This window comes from Antedon bifida, chromosome 7, assembly GCF_963402885.1.
Source record: "Antedon bifida chromosome 7, ecAntBifi1.1, whole genome shotgun sequence".
Lineage (NCBI taxonomy): Eukaryota > Metazoa > Echinodermata > Crinoidea > Comatulida > Antedonidae > Antedon > Antedon bifida.
Window position 1 is genome coordinate 3,331,802 of NC_136232.1, and position 18,470 is coordinate 3,350,271.

An 18,470-nucleotide genomic window follows, 5' to 3' on the forward strand; every position below is an offset into this window, starting at 1 on the left:
ATGAAAATGTTTTAAGAACAATCTCTAGGAAATAAAATGGAATTTGCCATTCATGATGAATTTTGAAAATGTTTGTAAACACCATCTTCGAAGATCAGAGATACAAGTAACAATGTTAAATACAACTGTTTTACAGAACAACGTAATTTACTCAGATGTACTTTATTTTATACCACCCTCTATAGAAAGAGGGACTTTACGAGTAAAGCCTGTTTTCCTGTCGACGTTATTCGACGCTATCATCGTTGATCGTTAACAGGTCAACGACGATCGTCAAGTTGAAATGATAACGATAGCGAGTACCTTTTCCTGTAAATCGTTAACATTTCAATGTTTACGTAGAAGATCGCCGATTATTGTTAACGATAGCGTCGACTAACGTCAACAGGAAAGCAGGCTTTAGAGGATGACGAATCTCCTCTGTTCTAAAATCATAACACAGTCAATAGCCGTTTTTAGTTACGCACCCTTTGCGCGGAGACGACGACCGGCAGTCCCTCTGCCTCCTCTGTCTCGTGGCGCAGGGCCCTTCTGAATCGCTTGGCTCTGGTGATACAGCATAGACCTGCCTTCCTAGCTAGAACCTCGAATTCAAATTTTAACATAGCCATTTTAACCCAATAGAAATGTCATGTTCATTAAACAATTAAATTAGAAGTTCAAATATTATTTAAAAATTCCACATTTAAGTGTAATTTGAACTGTATATTTAAGGTTATATATATTCATTTCTAGTCGTTCTACGTACGTAAACGGGAAAATGGCAACTTTATCGCGCTAAGCTCCGCCCAATGCATAAATTATTTATGAGCACTGTCCTGTGACTTCCTGTCGTGTTTCGTAAAGTCCCTCTATAATATGTAGGTCTACATATTTCAGGAAAAAAAACAACACAGCCGGTGGTTTAATTGCCAATGATCATACTATTACATTGTTAAGCTAGTTCTGTCTACACTCTATCAAACTAGTTTGACAAAAAAGTGATGTTCCCAAAATGGTAGTGATATGACGTCATCGTGCCCATGTATGGAAACATCACATAGTTTGGTAGTGTAGACAGAGAGCTACACCATTTACAAAACGATTTGAAATTGAATTATTTTAGAAAACTAGTATTATTGCTCAGATAATCTTTTTCGACGGATTTAGAAAAATAATATTAAAATAAGCAAATTGAATTCAATTCAAAAATGGTTTCAAAATCTCAGAATGAGAAGATGTGACGTGATTGGAAAGCTTTTTATAAATTGGGGCTCGATTATTCAGAATAAGAACATGTGACGTGATTGGAAAGCCTCGATTATTTCTCACGATGAAGAGTGTAATCTATATATATAAATTATGGTTAATTCTGACATAGGCGAGCACAATGCAAAAACTTCGGTACAAATCTCCGCCTTGGATACCTACCTTATCTATCTCAGATGTACCGCGAAACGTAGATTTGATAACATTAGTTTTCACATCGACGCTATTGTTTCATTTTTGTCTTTTACAACGACAACATTTAGCGTTACCTATCGACATTTGTGGATATCACAGGGTTACTTTCACACACTCGCGCTGTTGTTCAACTGGCTTCCGGGTCCGTCACTTCCCGGGCAAAATGGCCGTTGGTGGCGACAATCAATATTAAATACAAATATTTTAGTGGTTCAACGTATCGTGAACTACTGCATTTAATTTGTTTTAGATATTAAACTAATCAATTATATTGATTAAAGGCATTAACTTTACGTGAACTAAAATTTGTTTTAGTAATTTAACTATTGTTGAAGGCCTTTACTTTTACGTGAACTACATGTGATTTTAGTGTTTCAACTGAATCATGAACTACAATTTATTTGTTTTAGATAATTATTCAACTAATCAATTATAAAGGCCTTTACTTTACGTGAAATACAATTTGTTTTAGTAGGCTTAATTTAACTACTTATTTATGCTATTTATTAATCATTTAATCAAATTTAGGTGCGATTCAATGTTACTATAGGAGGCCTGGTAGGCCTAACGGGGAAATACCTTTACTGTTTATATTATCGATTATTTCTGTTGCTTGCTCTATTTATAATTATAAATGGTGTCTACTACGACTGATATATAAGAAGGCTACGAAAGTTGTTATTTGATCATTTTGTTCCAAAATTAACAAGATATGCATCAAAAAGAAAACATGCATTAGTCATCAGTCATAATATGCATAGGTGTCACCCAGGCTACAATTTCAAGAGGCGTTGGTCATGTTTTCGAGAACCATTCGAATACACCCACTATAGGGTGCGCGAGCGAAGCGAGCGAACCCTCTAGTAATTGGGAATTCTTGGTCTCAAGCAAGTGTATCTTACTCCTAATACACATTGGTATTGACTTTCATTGTGGGCCTTATAATTGTAATTTGCCTAATACTTGGTTCCGACTAGAAAGTAACACAAGGACGTAGGCTAAACGCAACGCAAGCGAATTGACTGATGACAATAATGACAATCTACAGTTTGAAAATTTCACTGTGATACGATATGATTTTTATTCGTTATATCTTGTATATAAATACATTGTATAATCTGGGTTCTAAAATGAAAACAACCAAATGAAAATGAAAAATTCACAAAGGGATTTTTCTTTATGTGTAAAATATTTTAAAACGAGATAAATGATAATGATGATCATTGTCAAGTGTATAGAAAAATATAAGAAAATTAATGAAATAAGGAGGTAATATGGAATTCAAAAATGTAAAAATGTTATTGATGAATTGTAACGACATTTGGAATTAACATAATTATATGATTTTATGTAATGACATGAGATAATATGAATTTGAATAAAAGTGGTGTTTGCGCCACAAAAGAGAAAACATTGTGATTGGTCAAACTTTGCGCTTACCTCATTGCGTTAGTGGGCACCAAGCTTAAATGAATAAATAACGGATTGAATCGTCCAATTAAAAACAATAATATGATCATGACATAACCACTTATAATCAAACCGATAGCAATGAGTAATCTGGTTCATAGAGTTACGATGTTGTCTTCCAAGATTAGCTTTTGGTTTTGTGTCAGGACAACATCTGATTCTGTGACATCCTGGTAAACACGACACGACAATGGGTCATGGTGAAGCAAAATCAAATTAATAATACAAATAAATATGTATATGGCTCCAATTAATGGTGTTGGTTGACAAAATTAAACTCAGTAACATTTCTGAAATAGTTTTGTGTTTTAGATTTTTAAAATAAATTAGGTGAAGTTCGAACAGAAAGAGGAAGAGAGTTTTCCAAAAGCAAGAATATAATACATTATATCTAGTATATAACAGTATAATCTTGGATTTCGCATTACTTATACTTTAGAAAAAAGAAATAAATGTGTTTCATTTGAAAATAATGGTACCAGGCATTCTATAGGCCTACTCTCTTGCCTAATCCCTAGCTTTGTTCCTTCAGCCAGACATCACTTAGTAAGTTTTCTATATATTATACAATAACAACTTTCAGTGAATTCTTATAAATGAATATGAAACATCTTTTTAAATTAAACTGTCAGATTACAAAAAGACTCATCAGACTAAAACGTATGTTTTTATGTTTATATAGGCCTACGCTTATTTATTAATCTATCCTGATGAGTTACCCAGCTTACAACACTAGTTGAATAGTAAGGGTCATTTATAGTTTTGAATGTTGACAAAGTTTTACTTAATCCTGGATTATGTTATTTTTCCTATAGGCCTACGCTTATTTGTTGACAAAGTTTTACTTAATTCATGTTGACAAGTTAATCCACTTTACAACATTCTTGAATAGTAAGAGATATTTATAGCTTTGAATGTTGACAAAGATTTACTTAATCCTGGATTATGTTATTTTTCCTATAGGCCTACGCTTATTTGTTGACAAGTAGCAACATTTTTCTACGATCATTGTTATTTAGATTTATCGAAAACCAAACTAAAGACTGCCTTTGTAAATCATGTCAAGATAATAACAAACCTGTACGGAAGCACTTAAAGCCATCTATAATCACGTTACCACACATACAGTACATGGGTAGACTTTCCATACCGGAAAGGGCTGTATTTGTAGTCGTGGAAGTTATGAGTAACTGAGTTGCATCGCGAAAGGTGCCGGATTGTTAGAGAACTTACTTGTAAAAATGTTGTCGTGTTAGGATGGAAATCGGTGATTGAAAATAAGAAAATTTGTCTTCAACTTAATGTGATCGTGTTAACAGAGATGGTGCTTGATCAAAGAGGTCAAAAACCCGCCCTCTCCGTTCTCAAAATAGAATTATGTTCCCAACCCAATCATGATTATTTTGGCAATTTGTTAGATAAATTATTAACTTTAAGGTCCTATTGTATTTGATGATGTAATCTGTTAACTAATTCTCTTGATTATTAATAAGTACTTTAAACAAAATAATTTAAACTAATTAACCATATTTTAATAGACCATAATTTTCTGTTGAAAATCGAAAATTCTTTCCATTCTTGAATATCTTTTCTCTCTCAATTAGCATGTAGGCTTATTTATTTAACTATAAGTTAGTACTTACTGTATTATGAATAAGGTCTACTTAATTGTGTTTTTTCTTAAATATACAGACACACAATTGCAGAATATGTACAAGCCTAATATATTTTAACTGATTTTAATATCACTGGCATGGACACTTTATAATAAAGTTATAAGTTGACTACCTTTATACATCCGGGTGTCGTGTTTAAATTAATGTTACTTCACTGGTGCAGAAATAGTTCACAAGTTTGAACAGTGTTTGAATATCACAGGCGCACATAAAGAAAACAAAACATGAATAATACAAAAGATCGTGGTGGTGTGGTGGTTTGTTTGTCTGCTACGCCATCGCGACACCTGGTGTTTGGTACAAATCATATAATACAATAATATTACATACTAATAGTAGGCCTGTTTGTAAACTTGATTTCCAGGTAATATTTACCAAAGGTATTGACTTAATCAGTGCTAATAATAACATAAAGCAATAAATGAACAAAGTCTACAAATTGAGCATAATACAAGTTTATCTATTTATAGACAAACAAAATTAAAAGACAAAATTTAAATCATGCAATTTTTGCTGATAAAATATAAGTAGTTTGCTTGATGGGGCACCCAGCCTTTATATCTAGTTCTATAAAAGCCTTAAGCCCAATTGACAGGACACGGAGCTCGCTTGCCAAGATAGGATAGCGTAACATACTTTGATCTGCAGATGGGCTTCGACGAATTCATATAAAGCCGTCGAATTCTAAGCTAACACCATACGTTGAATTGTTTTTTGCTATTTAATTGTGTTTCGGTATTTTAAAAGGTCCTATGTGTCTGATTTTTTTTACGAATATAAAGTTTAAAATAGGCATCTAAATTTTAAAATTTATTTGATCGAAGTAGACACAATATTTCAGATTTAACAGTTATTTTAAGTTTTTCATTTAGTGCCGTGAATTGAAATTATGTTTAGCGTTAACCTTCATTCCAATGTTGACATTAAAATGCATAAAATCAGATGATGTTTATAATCACTCTATGGTTATGTTTCAAACAAACAAAGTGCCTCTCATATACATAACCTTAATGTACACATTGATAAATGTATATTGAACGTGAGAAGGGTTTTGGATTAAATCAAGGCTATCAACATGTACGGATTATGGATGGTACCGTTTTGGTACCCAATGGTGACTGCCACTAAACATTTAAGGAAGCCAATTGGCCAACCGAAATCAATCGATCGTTTAAGGGGGCGGAGACTGATCGTTTCGAAACTGGAAGATGATGTCATTGTTTCTTGACGATCACGATTGCACAATAAATTCAACAAAGTTACCGTTTTGAATATTTTTTCAATACTAAAATATAGTTATTGTTATACTATTGATCCCGTTTGCAAGAAAAAAATAAATAAAAATAACGAATAGAAAAGACCTTCAGAAGAATTGAAGCACTTCCTGCAGTGACATACATGGTGCATGATGATATGCTATATAAAGATAGGGTGGAGTAAAATAAAACACTGTGTGAATTGCTGCTTGATCTGTCTCCTCGTTACGATAAGTAGGCCTACATTGTGGTGCATGCTGACACAAGTGTAAGTACTTTTACTATTAGTATTAATGTATCTTACTTCACTACTGTAGTAATTCATTTACTTTTATTCAATGTTGTATATAGGCATGTTCATCAATTTTTTTTATAGTCAGTGGTACTACAGCTTCTACGGGACCGTACATAATATACACTCCGTGGCACTTTAAATGTGCGTAATGTTTCTGGCGTTTATATTTCAGCTTGGTGAGATTTTAAAGTAACATTTTATTGTATGAAAAGTATGCCTACAAAATCCAGTACATTACATTTCGATGAAGTAGATGTTTTGGCTGGGTTGATGTTCATACAGTTTTATTTCTTTGATTTTTATTTTTTGATTTTATTTTATTAAGCCAAGCGATAATTACAACGATAGAGATGATGATAAAAAAAAGGAATAGGTCTTATATTTCTAACACTATTAAATTTACCTTTCTCAAAAACACTCCATCATTTCGGGCAATAGCACTTCTGCTATAAGAACACATTCTGAATAATGTGGATGGTTTCTTTATCATGTGTGACTGATCTCCCTTCATTCAATCAGGAAACCAAGACTTTATCCGCAAAATTAACTAATTCAAAATTTACCAAATAATGTTCTGGCTTCAATAGATGTTTCATTATTATTATACTAATATCCATGCATTCATTTTAAATTTCAAACAATTAAAAATTATTCCATTGACTACCTAAATTTAAGTTTCAGTATTAACCAACATTTGAGTTGATTTTTTTTGTTCTATCCCAAAATGGTTTATATCTACCGTAATATCATTGTATCAATGTTTCTCTTGTTGGAGACCCCTAATTTTTTAAGTTTGCATTATTCTATGTATTTATTTTCATTCAAATATTATGCTGTTTTGTAAATTGTACTGCCCTAAGTAATAAATATTACTTACTGACTTATGTTCATTTTACACATAAATTATAATTAAATTATAATAATATAACAGAACATTAACTATGTTAATTATGACACTGTGCAATTCCACAGGTTACTTTCATAATATCGAAGATTAAGGTGAGACTGGCAATTTCCGATTTGTGTACAGTATTCGAAGAACCCCTACATTATACAGAAGAAGAATTTCATACTTTACAGAAAGAAACACTCAATTCCGAAGTCTAATCATGCTCTACAAACAAATGCCATCGCTGGTAGTTGGACTAGTGTTGATGGTTGGAGCTGGAATTGCAATCCCTGTGTACAACCCACAAATAGACCATCTGCCTAATGGTAACCCGCTTCCTATTTGTCCCCCATCTATTAATGATATAATTGCATATGCTGAAAACGATGAAGGACAATTGGTCCAAGTTGTACAGGTGAGTAGGAATGGGAAATGGGATTAACTATCCAGCAGTTTTGTTTTTCAATTTGTGATGACCTAGTGCTATTAAAGTGTAGTCCAGGCAGGGAAGAGTGAAATTACAATTTCACTCTTCTTCCCTCCAAAGAAAAATATCTGATAACACGATCTTTGGTACCTCCTACATTCGTCGTTGGTCGTTGGTTTAGACCTAAAATACGCCAAAACAGCAAGGAATCGAGAGAGGAAGTGCGTTCTATGGTCCACGCATGCTAATCTAAAGTGATACATTTAGAAAAAATAGAGAGAGCTTTTGATTTGTTAACCTGGCTACTAGGTCCTAGCCAGGTCAACAAATCAAAAGCTCTCTAGTAATGTTAATGAGAGTAGTGATTTATAACACATGATCATTTGTATATGATGTTTTTATAATAAACAATTTAAGAACTGTGAGAAATATACTTTATTAATGTTGAATAAAGTAGGTTCCGTTTAATACGAGAGGTTTTATTTTTAACCAGAAACTCACAAGTTAAAGTATATTTGTATACTATACAATTATATTCTTTTAATACAATGTTCTGTTTTTTTTAAATCATATTATAGTTTCCAGAAGAATTTGAGGAACAATGGTGTTTAAATGAAAAGTGTGATGATAATCTTTCATTAGTCGTCAGCAATGTGAAATGTGCCGTCAGCAGCCGTTTAGTCGACGCAATTGTTATAGATCTGGAAACGTTCCAAGCAACTGAACAACAGATTAAAGCCTGGTTTCCAGTCGACGTAAGAAGACGACGTTTTTACCTTCGGACAGGAAACCGTGCTGCTTACTATGTCGAGGACTAACACCATAGCCATAGTCCTCGTGTAATTACGTAAGATTTTTATGCCCAAAGTGAAATTATACTCATTAATTTTATGGTTAGACAAATTTTATTTATAATTTTATTTACTTCACATTAGAAAACGGACTTGTTTTTAAACAAATGTTTAACTATCAGTAAAAAGATTCCCACTTGGACGCAACAAACGCAAAGGCGTAACCGAACCGCAGATGAGTTGACCAATCATAAGTGGCAATTCAGAAGACTCATCACGTAGTGATTGGTCAAATTAACAATTGTGTTACGCTTACGTCCTTGCGTTGCGTCCTAGTGAGAACCAAAGCAGTTAATGTTTAATATCACGTCAAATACCATAACAAAATACAGAGTGATAACGGATTCATTAATTTTTATTCATTTCCTTTATTTTGGATAGTACATTCATATACAAAACAAAACAATTCACCAGGAAATTATCAATATCATCTTCCACAAAACAACTAAAATATAAGTTTGCACCAACGGTGATGCAGGTTGGATTATGGAAGTACGGTACTGGTTTTAATTAGTGAATCTGTTCTTAAACTATGAATGGAGTTCCTCCAATATTATAATATAATATTAATTACTAGTAAAGGTATTTATACAGTATATGTATACTAGATGTTTAAGTTTTATTATATACTTATTTACTTTGCAAAAATGTAATAAATTTGGTGGTGGACAAACTGATTTAGCAGTCGTTTTCTTTTCTGAACACAGATAATTAAGTTATATATAACCGTTTAACCGATTGTTAAATCTATAATATAAGTAAAAGATCCAACTTATTAGGGGGCTGGGCGCAACACTATACTTGCAAAATGACGTCAAACTCGAAACGAACACGCTATTCGATTATAAGTGGGAGGATGTGCGGAAAATGCGATCCTCATCCTATATCCACCACTGAAAATGTTTGTAAATATGTGCTCGGTAAACACCATCTTCGAAGATCAGAGATACAAGTAACAATGTTAAATACAACTGTTTTACAGAACAACGTAATTTACTCAGATGTACTTTATTTTATACCACCCTCTATAGAAAGAGGGACTTTACGAGTAAAGCCTGTTTTCCTGTTGACGTTATTCGACGCTATCATCGTCAAGTTGAAATGATAACGATAGCGAGTACCTTTTCCTGTAAATCGTTAACATTTCAATGTTTACGTAGAAGATCGCCGATTATTGTTAACGATAGCGTCGACTAACGTCGACAGGAAAACAGGCTTTAGAGGATGACGAATCTCCTCTGTTCTAAAATCATAACACAGTCAATAGCCGTTTTTAGTTACGCACCCTTTGCGCGGAGACGACGACCGGCAGTCCCTCTACCTCCTCTGTCTCGTGGCGCAGGGCCCTTCTGAATCGCTTGGCTCTGGTGATACAGCATAGACCTGCCTTCCTAGCTAGAACCTCGAATTCAAATTTTAACATAGCCATTTTAACCCAATAGAAATGTCATGTTCATTAAACAATTAAATTAGAAGTTCAAATATTATTTAAAAATTCCACATTTATGTGTAATTTGAACTGTATATTTAAGGTTATATATATTCATTTCTAGTCGTTCTACGTACGTAAACGGGAAAATGGCAACTTTATCGCGCTAAGCTCCGCCCAATGCATAAATTATTTATGAGCACTGTCCTGTGACTTCCTGTCGTGTTTCGTAAAGTCCCTCTATAATATGTAGGTCTACATATTTCAGGAAAAAAAACAACACAGCCGGTGGTTTAATTGCCAATGATCATACTATTACATTGTTAAGCTAGTTCTGTCTACACTCTATCAAACTAGTTTGACAAAAAAGTGATGTTCCCAAAATGGTAGTGATATGACGTCATCGTGCCCATGTATGGAAACATCACATAGTTTGGTAGTGTAGACAGAGAGCTACACCATTTACAAAACGATTTGAAATTGAATTATTTTAGAAAACTAGTATTATTGCTCAGATAATCTTTTTCGACGGATTTAGAAAAATAATATTAAAATAAGCAAATTGAATTCAATTCAATAATGGTTTCAAAATCTCAGAATGAGAAGATGTGACGTGATTGGAAAGCTTTTTATAAATTGGGGCTCGATTATTCAGAATAAGAACATGTGACGTGATTGGAAAGCCTCGATTATTTCTCACGATGAAGAGTGTAATCTATATATATAAATTATGGTTAATTCTGACATAGGCGAGCACAATGCAAAAACTTCGGTACAAATCTCCGCCTTGGATACCTACCTTATCTATCTCAGATGTACCGCGAAACGTAGATTTGATAACATTAGTTTTCACATCGACGCTATTGTTTCATTTTCGTCTTTTACAACGACAACATTTAGCGTTACCTATCGACATTTGTGGATATCACAGGGTTACTTTCACACACTCGCGCTGTTGTTCAACTGGCTTCCGGGTCCGTCACTTCCCGGGCAAAATGGCCGTTGGTGGCGACAATCAATATTAAATACAAAATTTTAGTGGTTCAACGTATCGTGAACTACTGCATTTAATTTGTTTTAGATATTAAACTAATCAATTATATTGATTAAAGGCATTTACTTTACGTGAACTAAAATTTGTTTTAGTAATTTAACTATTATTGAAGGTCTTTACTTTTACGTTAACTACATGTGATTTTAGTGTTTCAACTGAATCATGAACTACAATTTATTTGTTTTAGATAATTATTCAACTAATCAATTATAAAGGCCTTTACTTTACGTGAAATACAATTTGTTTTAGTAGGCCTAATTTAACTACTTATTTATGCTATTTATTAATCATTTAATCAAATTTAGGTGCGATTCAATGTTACTATAGGAGGCCTGGTAGGCCTAACGGGGAAATACCTTTACTGTTTATATTATCGATTATTTCTGTTGCTTGCTCTATTTATAATTATAAATGGTGTCTACTACGACCGATATATAAGAAGGCTACGAAAGTTGTTATTTGATCATTTTGTTCCAAAATTAACAAGATATGCATAAAAAAAAAAACATGCATTAGTCATCAGTCATAATATGCATAGGTGTCACCCAGGCTTCAATTTCAAGAGGCGTTGGTCATGTTTTCGAGAACCATTCGGATACACCCACTAGAGGGTGCGCGAGCGAAGCGAGCGAACCCTCTAGTAATTGGGAATTCTTGGTCTCAAGCAAGTGTATCTTACTCCTAATACACATTGGTATTGACTTTCATTGTGGGCCTTATAATTGTAATTTGCCTAATACTTGGTTCCGACTAGAAAGTAACACAAGGACGTAGGCTAAACGCAACGCAAGCGAATTGACTGATGACAATAATGACAATCTACAGTTTGAAAATTTCACTGTGATACGATATGATTTTTATTCGTTATATCTTGTATATAAATACATTGTATAATCTGGGTTCTAAAATGAAAACAACCAAATGAAAATGAAAAATTCACAAAGGGATTTTTCTTTATGTGTAAAATATTTTAAAACGAGATAAATGATAATGATGATCATTGTCAAGTGTATAGAAAATTAATGAAATAAGGAGGTAATACGGAATTCAAAAATGTAAAAATGTTATTGATGAATTGTAACGACATTTGGAATTAACATAATTATATGATTTTATGTAATGACATGAGATAATATGAATGTGAATAAAAGTGGTGTTTGCGCCACAAAAGAGAAAACATTGTGATTGGTCAAACTTTGCGCTTACCTCATTGCGTTAGTGGGCACCAAGCTTAAATGAATAAATAACGGATTGAATCGTCCAATTAAAAACAATAATATGATCATGACATAACCACTTATAATCAAACCGATAGCAATGAGTAATCTGGTTCATAGAGTTACGATGTTGTCTTCCAAGATTAGCTTTTGGTTTTGTGTCAGGACAACATCTGATTCTGTGACATCCTGTTAAACACGACACGACAATGGGTCATGGTGAAGCAAAATCAAATTAATAATACAAATAAATATGTATATGGCTCCAATTCATGGTGTTGGTTGACAAGATTAAACTCAGTAACATTTCTGAAATAGTTTTGTGTTTTAGATTTTTAAAATAAATTAGGTGAAGTTCGAACAGAAAGAGGAAGAGAGTTTTCCAAAAGCAAGAATATAATATATTATATCTAGTATATAACAGTATAATCTTGGATTTCGCATTACTTATACTTTAGAAAAAAGAAATAAATGTGTTTCATTTGAAAATAATGGTACCAGGCATTCTATAGGCCTACTCTCTTGCCTAATCCCTAGCTTTGTTCCTTCAGCCAGACATCACTTAGTAAGTTTTCTATATATTATACAATAACAACTTTCAGTGAATTCTTATAAATGAATATGAAACATCTTTTTAAATTAAACTGTCAGATTACAAAAAGACTCATCAGACTAAAACGTATGTTTTTATGATTATATAGGCCTACGCTTATTTATTAATCTATCCTGATGAGTTACCCAGCTTACAACACTAGTTGAATAGTAAGGGTTATTTATAGTTTTGAATGTTGACAAAGTTTTACTTAATCCTGGATTATGTTATTTTTCCTATAGGCCTACGCTTATTTGTTGACAAAGTTTTACTTAATTCATGTTGACAAGTTAATCCACTTTACAACATTCTTGAATAGTAAGAGATATTTATAGCTTTGAATGTTGACAAAGATTTACTTAATCCTGGATTATGTTATTTTTCCTATAGGCCTACGCTTATTTGTTGACAAAGTTTTACTTAATTCATGTTGACGAGTTAATCCACTTTACAACACTCTTGAATAGTAGTTTTGTAGTAGGCCTACACTTGATTGACAAGTAGCAACATTTTTCTACGATCATTGTTATTTAGATTTATCGAAAACCAAACTAAAGACTGCCTTTGTAAATCATGTCAAGATAATAACAAACCTATACGGAAGCACTTAAAGCCATCTATACTCACGTTACCACACATACAGTACATGGGTAGACTTTCCATACCGGAAAGGGCTGTATTTGTAGTCGTGGAAGTTATGAGTAACTGAGTTGCATCGCGAAAGGTGCCGGATTGTTAGAGAACTTACTTGTAAAAATGTTGTCGTGTTAGGATGGAAATCGGTGATGGAAAATAAGAAAATTTGTCTTCAACTTAATGTGATCGTGTTAACAGAGATGGTGCTTGATCAAAGAGGTCGAAAACCCGCCCTCTCCGTTCTCAAAATAGAATTATGTTCCCAACCCAATCATGATTATTTTGGCAATTTGTTAGATAAATTATTAACTTTAAGGTCCTATTGTATTTGATGATGTAATCTGTTAACTAATTCTCTTGATTATTAATAAGTACTTTAAACAAAATAATTTAAACTAATTAACCATATTTTAATAGACCATAATTTTCTGTTGAAAATCGAAAATTCTTTCCATTCTTGAATATCTTTTCTCTCTCAATTAGCATGTAGGCTTATTTATTTAACTATAAGTTAGTACTTACTGTACTATGTATAAGGTCTACTTAATTGTGTTTTTTCTTAAATATACAGACACACAATTGCAGAATATGTACAAGCCTAATATATTTTAACTGATTTTAATATCACTGGCATGGACACTTTATAATAAAGTTATAAGTTGACTACCTTTATACATCCGGGTGTCGTGTTTAAATTAATGTTACTTCACTGGTGCAGAAATAGTTCACAAGTTTGAACAGTGTTTGAATATCACAGGCGCACATAAAGAAAACAAAACATGAATAATACAAAAGATCGTCGTGGTGTGGTGGTTTGTTTGTCTGCTACGCCATCGCGACACCTGGTGTTTGGTACAAATCATATAATACAATAATATTACATACTAATAGTAGGCCTGTTTGTAAACTTGATTTCCAGGTAATATTTACCAAAGGTATTGACTTAATCAGTGCTAATAATAACATAAAGCAATAAATGAACAAAGTCTACAAATTGAGCATAATACAAGTTTATCTATTTATAGACAAACAAAATTAAAAGACAAAATTTAAATCATGCAATTTTTGCTGATAAAATATAAGTAGTTTACTTGATGGGGCACCCAGCCTTTATATCTAGTTCTATAAAAGCCTTAAGCCCAATTGACAGGACACGGAGCTCGCTTGCCAAGATAGGATAGCGTAACATACTTTGATCTGCAGTTGGGCTTCGACGAATTCATATAAAGCCGTCGAATTCTAAGCTAACACCATACGTTGAATTGTTTTTTGCTATTTAATTGTGTTTCGGTATTTTAAAAGGTCCTATGTGTCTGATTTTTTTTACGAATATAAAGTTTAAAATAGGCATCTAAATTTTAAAATTTATTTAATCGAAGTAGACACAATATTTCAGATTTAACAGTTATTTTAAGTTTTTCATTTAGTGCCGTGAATTGAAATTATGTTTAGCGTTAACCTTCATTCCAATGTTGACATTAAAATGCATAAAATCAGATGATGTTTATAATCACTCTATGGTTATGTTTCCCCAACAAAGTGCCTCTCATATACATAACCTTAATGTACACATTGATAAATTTATATTGAACGTGAGAAGGGTTTTGGATTAAATCAAGGCTATCAACATGTACGGATTATGGATGGTACACTGCCACTAAACATTTAAGGAAGCCAATTGGCCAACCGAAATCAATCGATCGTTTAAGGGGGCGGAGACTGATCGTTTCGAAACTGGAAGATGATGTCATTGTTTCTTGACGATCACGATTGCACAATAAATTCAACAAAGTTACCGTTTTGAATATTTTTTTCAATACTAAAATATAGTTATTGTTATACTATTGATCCCGTTTGCAAGAAAAAAATAAATAAAAATAACGAATAGAAAAGACCTTCAGAAGAATTGAAGCACTTCCTGCAGTGACATACATGGTGCATGATGATATGCTATATAAAGATAGGGTGGAGTAAAATAAAACACTGTGTGAATTGCTGCTTGATCTGTCTCCTCGTTACGATAAGTAGGCCTACATTGTGGTGCATGCTGACACAAGTGTAAGTACTTTTACTATTAGTATTAATGTATCTTACTTCACTACTCTAGTAATTCATTTACTTTTATTCAATGTTGTATATAGGCATGTTCATCAATTTTTTTTATAGTCAGTGGTACTACAGCTTCTACGGGACCGTACATAATATACACTCCGTGGCACTTTAAATGTGCGTAATGTTTCTGGCGTTTATATTTCAGCTTGGTGAGATTTTAAAGTAACATTTTATTGTATGAAAAGTATGCCTACAAAATCCAGTACATTACATTTCGATGAAGTAGATGTTTTGGCTGGGTTGATGTTCATACAGTTTTATTTCTTTGATTTTTATTTTTTGATTTTATTTTATTAAGCCAAGCGATAATTACAACGATAGAGATGATGATAAAAAAAAAGGAATAGGTCTTTATATTTCTAACACTATTAAATTTACCTTTCTCAAAAACACTCCATCATTTCGGGCAATAGCACTTCTGCTATAAGAACACATTCTGAATAATGTGGATGGTTTCTTTATCATGTGTGACTGATCTCCCTTCATTCAATCAGGAAACCAAGACTTTATCCGCAAAATTAACTAATTCAAAATTTACCAAATAATGTTCTGGCTTCAATAGATGTTTCATTATTATTATACTAATATCCATGCATTCATTTTAAATTTCAAACAATTAAAAATTATTCCATTGACTACCTACATTTAAGTTTCAGTATTAACCAACATTTGAGTTGATTTTTTTTGTTCTATCCCAAAATGGTTTATATCTACCGTAATATCATTGTATCAATGTTTCTCTTGTTGGAGACCCCTAATTTTTTAAGTTTGCATTATTCTATGTATTTATTTTCATTCAAATATTATGCTGTTTTGTAAATTGTACTGCCCTAAGTAATAAATATTACTTACTGACTTATGTTCATTTTACACATAAATTATAATTAAATTATAATAATATAACAGAACATTAACTATGTTAATTATGACACTGTGCAATTCCACAGGTTACTTTCATAATATCGAAGATTAAGGTGAGACTGGCAATTTCCGATTTGTGTACAGTATTCGAAGAACCCCTACATTATACAGAAGAAGAATTTCATACTTTACAGAAAGAAACACTCAATTCCGAAGTCTAATCATGCTCTACAAACAAATGCCATCGCTGGTAGTTGGACTAGTGTTGATGGTTGGAGCTGGAATTGCAATCCCTGTGTACAACCCACAAATAGACCATCTGCCTAATGGTAACCCGCTTCCTATTTGTCCCCCATCTATTAATGATATAATTGCATATGCTGAAAACGATGAAGGACAATTGGTCCAAGTTGTACAGGTGAGTAGGAATGGGAAATGGGATTAACTATCCAGCAGTTTTGTTTTTCAATTTGTGATGACCTAGTGCTATTAAAGTGTAGTCCAGGCAGGGAAGAGTGAAATTACAATTTCACTCTTCTTCCCTCCAAAGAAAAATATCTGATAACACGATCTTTGGTACCTCCTACATTCGTCGTTGGTCGTTGGTTTAGACCTAAAATACGCCAAAACAGCAAGGAATCGAGAGAGGAAGTGCGTTCTATGGTCCACGCATGCTAATCTAAAGTGATACATTTAGAAAAAATAGAGAGAGCTTTTGATTTGTTAACCTGGCTACTAGGTCCTAGCCAGGTCAACAAATCAAAAGCTCTCTAGTAATGTTAATGAGAGTAGTGATTTATAACACATGATCATTTGTATATGATGTTTTTATAATAAACAATTTAAGAACTGTGAGAAATATACTTTATTAATGTTGAATAAAGTAGGTTCCGTTTAATACGAGAGGTTTTATTTTTAACCAGAAACTCACAAGTTAAAGTATATTTGTATACTATACAATTATATTCTTTTAATACAATGTTCTGTTTTTTTTAAATCATATTATAGTTTCCAGAAGAATTTGAGGAACAATGGTGTTTAAATGAAAAGTGTGATGATAATCTTTCATTAGTCGTCAGCAATGTGAAATGTGCCGTCAGCAGCCGTTTAGTCGACGCAATTGTTATAGATCTGGAAACGTTCCAAGCAACTGAACAACAGATTAAAGCCTGGTTTCCAGTCGACGTAAGAAGACGACGTTTTTACCTTCGGATTGGTAAATCAAAATCGACAGGAAAGGCCTAACACCATAGTCATAGTCCTCGTGTAATTACGTAAGATTTTTATGCCCAAAGTGAAATTATACTTATTTATTTTATGGTTAGACAAATTTTATTTATAATTTTACTTACTTCACATTAGAAAACGGACTTGTTTTTAAACAAATGTTTAACTATCAGTAAAAAGATTCCCACTTGGACGCAACAAACGCAAAGGCGTAACCGAACCGCAGATGAGTTGACCAATCATAAGTGGCAATTCAGAAGACTCATCACGTAGTGATTGGTCAAATTAACAATTGTGTTACGCTTACGTCCTTGCGTTGCGTCCTAGTGAGAACCAAAGCAGTTAATGTTTAATATCACGCCAAATACCATAACAAAATACAGAGTGATAACGGATTCATTAATTTTTATTCATTTCCTTTATTTTGGATAGTACATTCATATACAAAACAAAACAATTCACCAGGAAATTATCAATATCATCTTCCACAAAACAACTATAATATAAGTTTGCACCAACGGTGATGCAGGTTGGATTATGGAAGTACGGTACTGGTTTTAATTAGTGAATCTGTTCTTAAACTATGAATGGAGTTCTTCCAATATTATTATATAATAATAATAATAATAATTACTAGTAAAGGTATTTATATATGTATACTAGATGTTTAAGTTTTATTTTGCATTTGTGCCCTATTATATACTTATTTACTTTGCAAGAATGTAATAAAATTGGTAGTGGACAAACTGATTTAGCAGTCGTTTTCTTTTCTGAACATGCACAGATAATTAAGTTATATACATAACCGGTTTTTAATAAAAGTGAACGATCCAACTTATTAGGAGGCTGGGCGCAACACTATACTTGCAAAATGACGTCAAACTCGAAACGAACACGCTATTCGATTATAAGTGGGAGGATGTGCGGAAGATGCGGTCCTCATCCTATATCCACCACTGAAAATGTTTGTAAATATGTGCTCGGTAAACACCGTCTTCGAAGATCAGAAATACAATACAAGTAACAATGTTGAAT

At 32.8% G+C, this 18,470-nt stretch overlaps 2 protein-coding genes across 2 annotated transcripts; both read left to right on the forward strand.

The window, feature by feature from the left end:
- The first annotated feature begins 6,042 nt into the window (after positions 1-6,042).
- Positions 6,043-8,984, forward strand: LOC144848184 (uncharacterized). Its single transcript, XM_078704895.1, has 3 exons — positions 6,043-6,113; positions 7,113-7,444; positions 8,035-8,984. Exons 2-3 carry the CDS (start codon positions 7,250-7,252, stop codon positions 8,272-8,274), a joined length of 435 nt encoding a protein of 144 aa, XP_078561021.1. The 5' UTR covers positions 6,043-6,113; positions 7,113-7,249; the 3' UTR covers positions 8,275-8,984.
- Positions 8,985-15,222: 6,238 nt separating this feature from the next.
- LOC144848383 (uncharacterized) lies at positions 15,223-18,179 on the forward strand. Its single transcript, XM_078705108.1, has 3 exons — positions 15,223-15,293; positions 16,295-16,626; positions 17,217-18,179. Exons 2-3 carry the CDS (start codon positions 16,432-16,434, stop codon positions 17,451-17,453), a joined length of 432 nt encoding a protein of 143 aa, XP_078561234.1. The 5' UTR covers positions 15,223-15,293; positions 16,295-16,431; the 3' UTR covers positions 17,454-18,179.
- The last annotated feature ends 291 nt before the right edge of the window (positions 18,180-18,470 follow it).